The sequence below is a fragment of the Argiope bruennichi genome, chromosome 9 (assembly GCF_947563725.1).
Source record: "Argiope bruennichi chromosome 9, qqArgBrue1.1, whole genome shotgun sequence".
Lineage (NCBI taxonomy): Eukaryota > Metazoa > Arthropoda > Arachnida > Araneae > Araneidae > Argiope > Argiope bruennichi.
This window is the reverse complement of record NC_079159.1, coordinates 101,454,574-101,467,037: the sequence shown is the minus strand read 5'-3', so window position 1 is coordinate 101,467,037 and position 12,464 is coordinate 101,454,574. Positions and strand designations below refer to the sequence as shown.

The 12,464-nt window shown below is 27.3% G+C and overlaps 1 protein-coding gene across 1 annotated transcript; it reads right to left on the bottom strand.

Annotated features, from left to right (window-relative positions):
* Positions 1-46: 46 nt before the first annotated feature.
* Positions 47-2,489, bottom strand: LOC129985032 (dynein light chain 1, cytoplasmic). The gene is made up of 2 exons (XM_056094960.1): positions 2,327-2,489; positions 47-327 (listed from the first exon to the last, which is right to left on the bottom strand). Exons 1-2 carry the CDS (start codon positions 2,487-2,489, stop codon positions 47-49), a joined length of 444 nt encoding a protein of 147 aa, XP_055950935.1.
* Positions 2,490-12,464: the final 9,975 nt, after the last annotated feature.

Sequence of the window (12,464 nt, the reverse complement as noted above, 5' to 3'; positions counted from 1 at the left end):
GTCCTCTGAACTCGAATGGAATAGCTTGAAGTTTTGAAAAGTTTCTCTACCCAGATTTGAACAATAAAATTGCAACTTGTCCTAAATAGAAATAAATGAAGTGCTTGGTTTCATGTGTGACATAACTGCCAAAATTACGGCCAACAATACAATGCCATGTAGGGTTATATTTTTTGTCAAATTCCTTCTTGATGTAAGCAGCTATATCTTTCTCGATGTTATATTTTTCTAAGGCTTGAGTTGCAATATCAACTGCATCTTGCTGCATCTCTTCAGACATGTCAGCATTTTTGATCACTGCTTTTCTATCTGAAGACATTTTGATTTCTGTAATGAAAAAAAAAATTAAGTATTTAACTTCAAATATCATAGCAATTTAACTTTAAAATATTTTTAATAAATATATATATACTATTGTAAATTCATTAATGGCATAATCTTTAAATTACTCCAATTACAAGCTTTAGATCACAAATATTCTAGAGAATCGGCAGACATACATACATGATACAGGTTAAGTTGAAGAAATAACATAAGATAATCTTTTAAAAAATTAAATCCATATTGACAATAACATTTAAAAACAATAATAAATATACAGGTAATTAGAAAGTGCATTCCAGTAAAGTAATTTATTCAGAACATTCTGTATTAAGTAATTAAGTGAATTTATAATTTAAATTATAAATTCATATTTACTGTCACAAACTTTTAATTTGAATTAACACTAACTTATGCATGTTGCATCTGGTAATTTAAACTAATCAGCTACATAATACTTAGAAAATATAAATTTAAGGTTAGTTTTAGTCGATATTAAACATACCAGCAATCTTTCAATAAAGTATGAATGAAAGGAAAAAAATTTAATTTCATCTGCATATTTACTAGCCATATATAAAAATTATGATAATCCTTAGTTATTTTTTTCAATTTTATTTGAAAAATTGTATTTAAATTTTACACAATATGCAAATAGATTTAGTCACCTTTTAACTAACATGGAAAATAATTTTTTCCCCACCGATTTTCCTATATTTAGGTAATTTCCAAATATGTTCAATTTTCCTCTCATATTCAAATAATCGCTACATGAACATTCATTTAGGAAATTATTTTTTAAAGCCTCTATTTAAATAACTTATAGGACAGAACTGATCTTGTCCTTATCTTGTTAGATAAAACTGGACATTATCCTTATCTTGTTTAAAAACATTAGATAATAATCGGCAATCTTTAATCTACAAGACAGCAACAACTTAACAGCATTAGACAAACAGCTTATAAATATATATGCAGCACTGGTCATTTTAAATATTACATGCAGAACTTCAGATTGCATGAAGTAATACAATTGACAGTAGCTATACAATAAAAAAAATTATTTTTTTAAAAAAAGAGAATCAAATCTAAAACAAGGATTTCAATTTTTTAACTGTTACCGACCTACAGATAAGATAGTAGAATATTTGCATAACTCTTTAGAGACGGAACTAATCATTAATTTTAATCAACTAAAAATAATTAATCAAGATTAATTGGTTCTACAGAAGCAATGTAACTATTTTTCAAAACTAGTAAAAATTATCAATCAGAATTTTAAAATTATTTAAATACTTTTTCCAGATATATCTGATACCTCTGAAAATTTTAAATGTCAAAGCTAGATGTTTATTCGTGCGAATAATATCATTAGCCCCGAATAATAATCTAATCTTATTTACAGATATACTAAACCGCTGCATATTGCAGATGTAAACCGCTGTTCTTAATGCAGACTTAAAAATTTCCTAGTTATAAAGATAATTGAAAAATTCAACAGGAATTCCGTTTTTTCTTCACATTTTCATGCAATATTTTCGTCATGTGAATTTCTTTTGACTATTTGCATATTCAGAATGGATATAACAAATGACAACCGTTGATTGACAACTAAATCAATCGTTTCAAAATGTAGTTATGAAAATGAGATGCATTATTAAAGAAATAATTTCATAATACAGCAACATTTTCAAAGATTAATTATAGAAAGAGTAATATGAAATTAAATGATTATCAAAATTCAAACAATATATACAACTAATCCTTCTTTTGAAAAAAATTTAAAATCATCTGTCAGTCCAAAAACAATTTTCTTAATGCAAGCATTGTAAAAATTCGATATGCATACAAGACATAGAATAACTAATTTTTCTTATAATTTCATTTTGTCAAAAAATGTTAAACTTACATTTGTTTTAATATAGTATTAGTACTCCAAAGAAAGTTCGCTATAGCCGAAAGACCGCAAGAGAGAAGCAGACGTCAATTCTACACCAAAACACACTCGGTTTCAATTCAAAACTAGATTCGACACTACTACGGCAAATAGGAATGAGGAATACGAACTGCAGCGCTCGTAGCTCTTTCACCTGATTGGTTGCTTTCGCATGAGGTTGCATTGGATTGGATGATAAGAATGTCTTCTGGCATTTCTTCTGTCGTCCCATAATTCCACTGTTTACTTCATTGAAAGAAAAAGTTTTGATATCAAAATAAAAAATATATATACTTATAAAATTTGACTTTTCCACTTTCCACCAAAGAAAAAAAAATTCATGCAATAATGTTATTATTGAAAGTTTTCAATCTATTCACGAATTTCAGGAAGAGTTAAGAAATATTGTAATATATCGATGGCACAAGGGGTAGTGAATGATGCTATGTTAACAGATTATCGCAGTCGGTTATTTAGTAAAATCTTTAGTTTACCAATGTAGAGCAAAGATAAATTGTAGCCGGAGAATTATAAGTCCCTCAATCCTTTTTCTCATCCTATTTGGCGTTATAAATTAATAATATTATATCTTAGCAAAGTCACAGCATAATGGTTCGGTTTCGATATCCAGCGGCGGGATAAAATGAATCGTGGTAAAACTAAAAATATAAACAGAATCTTGAAACTAATCTATTTTAATGAAAATTTTCTTTAAATAAATCAAATGAGAATTGTAACATTCATTTAATTAATTAATCTTTTTTGTTCATATTATTTTTCAATTTCCGTATCGTTGCTAATCATGAAAAAAACTGTAATTACTTGTTTAAAAATTGCCAATTGAAGGTTTTGGTATGAAAGCAATTTATTGAACTTTTCTTGAATATCTGGTGGATATTGTGTTCTTGAAAAACTCATTTCTTAATATTTACAGGCAAGAAATGTGAAGTTTAAGGAAAAAAAGTTAATCTAAAAAACATCTCTAAAACTTGCAAAACAATTATTCAACATTTAATTATTTTAGTTATTATTTGATAAAAAGCGTAATTAGAAATCAACTATTATTTTGTAGGTTTAATTTCTCTATTTCAAAAGAATACTTATAAGCGTGGTTCAGTAGTATTCAAACTGTGAGTTGGATCATACATAGTAAACTGTTTTCATAATACATTTATTAATTTCGGAAAAGGGTTCTATTTTTTCAATTTATCTTGCAAAAAAGACAATTAAAGTTCCTCGCAATTACAAATTAATGCCCAATTAATGAACTACTAGTATTTTTTATTTTCAGTCTTAAATCGATGCAATCAATTTTTTAATACCAATTTCGTTTTATTTCTAATTTTCTGTCGGTTATAGAACAATTTTACTGGAAGTAATTTTTTTTTTAATGGAATGACAACTTTGATAAATTTTGATGAAAAGTCTCACTGTATTCAAACTAATGAAAAAGAGATAGAAATTTTGAGACAAAAAATGTTGACGGGCAGAAAACCATGAAAAACGCTGAAATTTCCTTACTTTATTCGTAATTAAATTTATCTTATAATGCATTTATTAATTTTAGAAAAACACGGACAACGAGGATTAATAAACGAAGTTATGAAAGGCGGATAACCTCGCTTTGCTTAGTGAGACATTCTAATAAAGACAAAGTAATAAACGTGAAATAATTAATAAATAAATTAACTGAATAGCTAATTTCTAAGCCATCAAAAATGGGTACTTATATCCGATTGAAAAATGTTTAAAATGACATAAAGAATAATGTTTTGTGAAGTGTGTGAGTAATTGATTTTGTGAACTGTGTGAGTAAGTAAATATAATAATGAAAAAATTACGAAATCATTTTTTTATAGACCTCTGCAGCCGTATTAGTCATATTAAAAAATATTCAGAGATCAATACTTCAAACAAAAAAATAAAAACTCTTTATACTTCTATGATTTAAATTGGATGATTAATGAAATTTTGAATATTTTAGACAATTTTAATTATTTTTGATGATTTTAAAAATATCTTATTATGTTCAGTAAAAAGTATGTTTGTCATTTAGGCAAATTAAATTTGCTGGTATTTTTTAGCACAAACTATGGAATTTCTAATAATTGAAAAGGAATATTAAATTAGATTAAATTTTCAACTTCCTTTTTGCATTTGATTGGAAAATCACAAGAAAGTGTTTCTTTCTTTCTTTTTTTTTCCCCCTTCAAGAAAGCTTTTTATATCCTGATAAAATTTAACTGACAACATCTTATGTATTTGTTTTGTTAAGAAACAAATTAGAAAATCGAAAATTGCAGTCTACAAGTGTTCAATACGTCTTCAAAAAGGTAATAAAAGGCCTTAAATTTATTATTAAGTTGATCTAGAATTTTAAGAAAAGCTTATTGCGTTAACAGCATTAATAGAGTTCCAGAAATTAAGATTGAATTTCAGCCAAGTTTATTCAATTAAAAATATTGAAAATTAGGTTTAAAACTTTTCAAACATAAGAAAACCAATATCTACCAAGGAAATCTTTATGAACGTGCGAATATTTAGTGCAGAACATAAAATAGTATTTTAATTGGGTCATTATTTTATGATGATGCTTTCTTTTCTGCTAAAAATATGGCAATCTTATCTGAATCATTAGCTGATTATTTGGAAGAGTGTTTTCTTTAATAATTTGTCAAAAATCGGGTTTCAGCACGATAGGGCTCCAGCTAAAAATCTTTTCAACTATGCTGCTTCTTGAGCAATATTTTGAAATAACATTACCGGTTTCAAAAGTCCTTGTAAGTGTTTTTTCTTTATCACTGGATTAAAGTCTATTAGATTATTTTTTTAATGTTATGTAAAAGTAAAGAATATAAAAGAGAAATTAGGAACAGTATATGCATTATGGTATGCAGAACTGTTATACTAACAGTACGGCAAAATATGCAAGAAACACAGACGCATTTCTAATTTCTGTCAAAGGAAGTCATTTTGAAAATTTTTTCGATAAAGTGATTCTTGCTTCAAATTTATAAGATTGGTATTAAACTGGTATTCTAAAAGATATTGCGTTTTTTCATGAAATGAGTACTAGCGCAAACTGTGTTATTTTCCGATTATTTTTGCGAATAAGTTGAATATCTGTTTTACGCTTTTTTTTTTTTTTTTACTGAATATTCAAACCGATAAAAAAATATTGCAATGGCATGATTTTTTTAATTTGATCAAAACTTTTTACAATTTCAAAAGATAATTTTTCCACAAGTGAATTTGCATATAATTTATTTTCAACAGCTTTTACTTTTTGTAATCTTAAAATAATGGAAATGTTTTATTATATACTAGCCGCCTTTGGCGACGAGCCGGTTCGCCAGTATTACCACTCGCTACAATTTTCAATTAAATATTTTAAGTAACTGGTTTCTTAATAGGTTCTCAAACAAAACATTTTTAATCTTCAAATTTTGATAGTCATACCAAACTTATACTGTTGTGTAGATCGTTTCGTTCAATTTACTATATATTTTTTGCTAATTTGTTGTCATTTCCGGTAAAACTTCAACTTTAATTTAAAGTAGAAATGATGAAATTGCAATTAATATAAAGATATTTTTTAATAAAACCAAGCGTTTTATTTTATTTATCATCTTTATTGCTATTTATTATTATTATTATTATATTATATATATATATATTAGTATAAGAAATATTTCTTATTAAATATATCGTGCAAGGCGAAGAAGTGTGCTCTCAATAAAAATTTAAGCCTTACATAAGCGTTTAAAAGAGAGAGAATTAACTATTCTTACAAAGTCCTGAATGAATTTAAATATGCTTATAAAAATATAAGAAAATTATGTTTAATCATGCAAGATTAGAAATCCGTAAACACTGCAGCATTTGTTTCATAATTTACATAATATCTTATAATACCATAAACGTTTTGATGCGTTAATATTAAAAAAAAAAAAAAAAACCTTGAAACATACAGAATAGTAATGAATTTTTATACGTGCCGCTTTTGGTGACTAGATGGTTCACGAGGATTAATGGTTGCTAAAATTTGCAATTAACCGTTTTATATTACTTGATCTTAATAGCTTCCCTAGCAAAATATTTGTAAGCTACAAATTTTGATAATCATATAACTCATACCATTAGCGAAGTCCTAACCTTTTTGTTCATTGTACTATGGATTTTCTTAATTTTCTGTCATCCGCCTTAAAATTTGAACTTTAATTTGAAACGAAAGTACTTAAACTTCAATTAATACAAAAACTTTTTTGATGAAACCAAAAATGATTTTTTAAAAATATAAGTACCGGAATTAGAAATCATATTGTATTACATAACATTTTTTTATATAATTTATGCAACATCTCAAAGGCTTATTCAACAAAAATTTTTTCCTATTCATCATAAAAGTCATATAACTAGCTCATGTAGGTTAAATTTTATCTTTTATTTGTATGAAATACATATTTGAGAAAATAAATATTAAAAATTGGAAAAATATAGCCCAAAATAATAAGTATCATTGCTAAAGTAATTTTTCGAATTTTAAGATGACGTAAAAATTATTTTTTATCTTTAATACTTTCAAATGTTTTACGCCGAAGGAAAAACGATAAATTTTCGTTTATTTTTAATTAAATAAAATTTAAAAAAAAATCGCTCCAAAGTGCGTATTTCTACCCTCTAAAGTACATATGTGCCCAGTTTAGTAGTTCCAAATCATATGGTCTAGCAAGTGAAGCGCCGACACCTACACACACAGATGTAATCGTCTTTATATTGAAAAAGGACATCAAATTACATTGTAGCTTAAAAATGTAAAAACTTTAAAAGTTTGTAATTGTTGCTTTGTTTTAAAATTATATCTGATCGGTAATCACTTCAAAATTAAAAGAAAAAAAATTTCAAACAAATAGTGTTTTAGAAAGAAAACTCCCTGATACAGAAAAATTCACAGCAATTTCGTGTTTCACTTTTTATCAAATCAAAACCAAGAGACTTTAATATGTCATTTCGCCTTAGACCCAGGGCCGTTTAGGTTACTTATATTAAAGTCCAGTTTTTTAAAATAACACTAGGGCTATTTTGGGACGGACCTCGTAATTTTGAAACGCGGTCAGATGACGAGGACGACACCTCAGTTGGCCCCAGCTCTCCTCAACACACCACACCAGCGTATTTAACGAGATAACGTTCTGACAGATTTAACATGCAACAGACTCCCTTACACGACGGTTCTTCGGAGGAATCGTATCTCGAACATGAAACCCTACAGCTCACAAGCCGAGACCTTACCACTAGACCACCGCGGCTCTCATCCAGGGCCTTTATGACACGGTGTAGGCAATTCTTGAGCAGTGCCTGTCTGAAGGATTCTTTTTTCCTTTTGTAATTTACAAAACCAGATGCTAATTTTAAATTATTATTTATACAGGCAATATTAAATAGCAGCAAAATGGCCATTTTAAATTAATATTTATACAAGAAATAAATGGCAAAGAGATAATAATTTTTAAGAGAATTGGATTCAGTATCTCTCACTTATATGTATAAAAAAATCAAAACTAAAAATTAAAAATTTCTTTAATAAAATAAAAATAATAATTATAATTAATAAAATAAATTACTGCGCCATCTAATTTCTTAATTTTTATGTTATATTAGTTGGGGATACTGTTCTCTTTTTAGCCTATGTTAATTTTCTCTCATTTTTTATATCCAAATTCCATTGTTTTATTTAATTATTTCTAAAAGGCGCTTTAAAAAATGGCTGATCATTACGGTCTTTCATGCTGTAAGCGAAGGGATAAAAATTCCTAAAACCTATATACTCCTTTCAAAGATCCCTTTTCTAAATCGCCACGCCTCAAAGAAATCCCTATCAGAATTTCTCAGTAAGATTCCTAAAGGGAAAAATTTCTGTCACTCTGCTCTTGTGTTCTGGTGCAAATAAAAGTGTTGAGCTTTTCGTCTCTAAGTAAAAAATGTTATACACAGGGACGTGTACAGTTACTCTCGTGACGAAATAAACTGTTTACTCCAAAAGTATCATCTTCTCTATCACTCATCGATCAAAATTATTTTACATATATTTAGTGATTATTCATTATCACCAGTGGTGATTATAAATAATTACATAATATAATTATTATGCCTAAACACATACCACCAACGCAACACACACACACACACACACACACACACACACACACACACACACACACACACACACACACACACAAGGAAGTTGTAAAAAATAACTCAAAAAATAAAGAAGATCCACCAAAGGTCCAGTTAGAAAAATGTAAGCAACACCATATCAAAAATGCATGAGAAAGTTTCATAGATTATCAGAAAAACTGGCGCAGAAATTTGCGAATAAAATTATGAATTTTTCCATTACTTGAAAAAGGGTTCGTCCTAAAAATGAAAAATGCATCTTCAGATGTTGCTGTCCCTTGAGTGTGTTTCTAAGAATTTTTTGACTCTTTTTTTTTTTTTTTTTTTGTTAAATCATTAATTAAATTTCATTTTTCCATTACATAAATCAGAAAAGCTGTTTGGTAATACCAGAGAATAGATTTAGATAGGCATTAAAATGAACCAGAAATTAAAAAAAGATAATGATGGGATTAATTTTATTGCTTGTAAGCTTTTAAAATAAGTAACCATAATTGAAAAGAATATTATGCAGAAATGATATTGATATTATTGAAATGGTAAAATTCTGAATTTTCAAATGCTTTAAAAATCTTTCTTTTGGAACAATCTTTCCTTTTACAGAGAAGAAAAGGCAAAATTTTGATTAATTTCTAATTAATTTTATATAATTTTTGAACTTTGAAAATTGTACAATATATTTCATGTCTTAAATAATAAGTGTAGAAAATTCATTTGAATTCCATCAAGTTGTTAAAAAAAGATGGGGAATTTACATACATAACCACATTGACTTTTATTTATATTGTTCGCTTATCCCAAACTTCCCACATATCGATGGCTTCTTTCCAAGATCAAAAAGTAAAGAAAAAAAGTAATCTTTTTCTTCGTACAATGGAGTTAGAGGAGGAGGAAAAGAGTTCTTATAACTGACAAAATAACGTGAAAAGCAGTAGAAATATTCAACGATAATCACTAATTTAATTCGACCATCATTTTTATTTGAATGGCAACATTAATCAGCGTCGCACAAATATTTACAATTAAAGGTTAACTGAGAATATTTTACATGCAAAAGAAGAAAGCAATTTCGAAATGCATGAATTGCATTTCGATCCATTGAAATTCTTCTTGTGCCATCATGACACGGGAGGGAAAAAAATTAAAGGACACAAATTCCATTTGCTGCAATTTAATTAGAATCCAAAATTCAATAGAATAGAATTTTTTTTCTGTTAAAAATTATTATGATTTGAACAATTTATTGTAAATTCCCCCTCCCCAAAAAAGAAATAAAAAGAATAGAAGAATAGCATTTAAGATAATCATTTTAATTTTTATATGTTGTAATGAATTGATTTGAAATATATAATACGTCCAACAATGTAGAACTATTTTATTTTTAATCTAATCGCTTTTGTTCGCTGAGAATGTTGGATGTGCTTAATGCGAATGCGTGCAGCGAAAAGTTTTTAAATTTTATATTGTAAATTGAAATATATTATTTACCCGAAATTGTTTCAGAAACCTTAATTATATAGGGCGTAAATTATAAAGAGCATGCACGGGCGAGCAGTTTTTCATGTATTGTTTGACAATGGATTTTAAAACTCTTCGCGCTTTTGCGCATGCGTGAGGATGGGTTTAATTCGTCAAAATAGGAGTAGGAGGAAAGATGAGAGGAGGAAATTTTTACATTTAACAATAAAATAAACTTGGATTACTCGCAGACTGAATTAAAATAAAACTGCCAGAAAGGACACAATATTCACATTCACGTAAAAAAAAAATGAACAAAAAAGTATCTAACAGGACGAAAATCAAGGTCAAAGAATGACGAAGAATTCCGGAAATGTGCTCATCCTAGAGCGTCTCTCCTCTTAATGAGATAGAATCGTCGAAAAGTGGTCGTCTCAGAATACTGAAACGAACAATATATGTCCTTTAATGCAAAAGGCGAGGATACCAGTATTCAATATGGTAACCACAAAACGAAAGATTCTATATGATAATTTTTTATTATTTCTTAAACGATTATCCATTGCTTTTTTTTCCTGGATTTTTGTGGCTCCTGCTCCTGGATTTTTGTGGGTCTTATTTTCATTTCCGGTTTTTGTTTGCACACATTGTTCACTCGTTTTAAATATAATTGTCTGCTCCACTAGTAAAAGATGTTAGAAATATATTCTGTACCTATTTCAATAGCATTGCTGCTATTCCAAGGCAACAAAATATGTGCCTATATAATTAAATATGATAATAGTTGTTAGTTTGCAAAATTAGTAATAATCTTGGTTGAGAATAAATTTTCATTTTTTGTGTTTATTAGTATCTGTAACGAAGTTAATTGTTGCTACATTTTATAACAAACAATTCATGTCATTCACTTATATTTTTTATATTATTTTTTCTTTTTGTATGTTTTAATAGTATATTTCATATTAAGCCAATATTTTTCTTTACGCAGCTATGTGATTTTACTTCGGTGTAAACTGATTTTCATCTTTATCATTTTTTGGTTTAATATTTAACTATTGTAATTTGAAAAAAAAAAAAAAAAAAATAGAGTGCTTTTTACGTATAGTAATATGTTTCTTTTTGTTGGTTGTGGTTATATAACCTATATTTTTCATAATTACAATTGTTTTCGTTTGTAATTGAAGTTAATATTTTTAAAAATATTTTTTAAAGTTCCACACATGACTAGATATTTCACTTTAAAGTTGAATATTTAAAATCAACAAGCAGTTTTTGACAAAACTGTATTCAATTGTTGGTCAATAGAACAGTAACTGATTGGCGGGAATCATGATTATTTTCAAATATCTTTCATAGTAATTATAATATGTTCTAGTAATTGTAGAAAAATGCATATTCAATCATAAATCTATATTTAACTGTAGTGTGTGTGGAAAAGAGTTTTACTATTTTGTCTTGCTGTATAGAGATATTACATGTAATTATACACGTGATACACACACACATACACATACGAATAATCATAAAATTGGTAGAATTAATTTAAATATTAACCAAGAAATTAAATAAATTAAATTAGATCTTCAGCGTTTGAGTCCTTTCCAACATAATTTTGTAATTTGTAGTAAGTAATAAAACCAAATCTGTAAAATCAGTGGCAGAATCTCACCCAAATGTTGTTTTTTTCAGAGGAATTAGAATGTTCCGAAGTCGAATTACAAATGTTTCTAGATTAAATAAAAAAAATGTTTTAATTTCACAAATATTTCGTTTTAATTATGAAATAATTAAAACTTAACGTTAACATTTAAAATAACATTTAAATTATGAAATGTTCTATCTTTAATTTTCAAAACTGTGCATCGCATTCTGACATCGCTTTTTTTCTCCTTCTTTTTTTTTAAATAAAATATGTAATGTGAAAGTAACAGTCAAAGAATTCGGCTTCAAAATTTTAATGAATCTGCATTTTTAAACCTCCCAGAATGCATTAGAAAAAAAAATGGCTGAAGTGAACTTTCTATGCGGGAAATATATAGTTACTTCATATGTATGCAAAGAAAAAAAAAATGCAAAGAGCGAGTGGATGAAATTTAGCATGTGATTTAATCATAAGAATTGTATATGTATCTTAAATTTTGGATCAAACGCATAGTGAATTAAGTCGTTTGTTAGCCAATTTATTTGTGTGCACATGTATATGATACCTCAAAATTTAAAAAAAATACTAAAAGAAATAAAATTTTAATATTTAATATTCTGATCAAAAATGCATATTTGTATCAAATCTTTTATTGAATTTATGAAGAGAAATATATTCGCAATGCTTCCTCTGTATTCATTTTGATAAGGACTGTATTGCGTTAGTATGCAATAAAATTCAGAAGCGAGCATGATTTTTTAAATTTTGAAATTAAAAAAATATATATGTATTTAAGAAATACATATTAAAAATTTTTAACACTATATCTACTGAGAAAAGGAGTAAAGAAGTCGCTACTAAAAATTTATAGAGTTCGGTTTCTCCGAACAAGAAATGTGTATTCCAGATCCTAACGACAAGGTGTTAAAT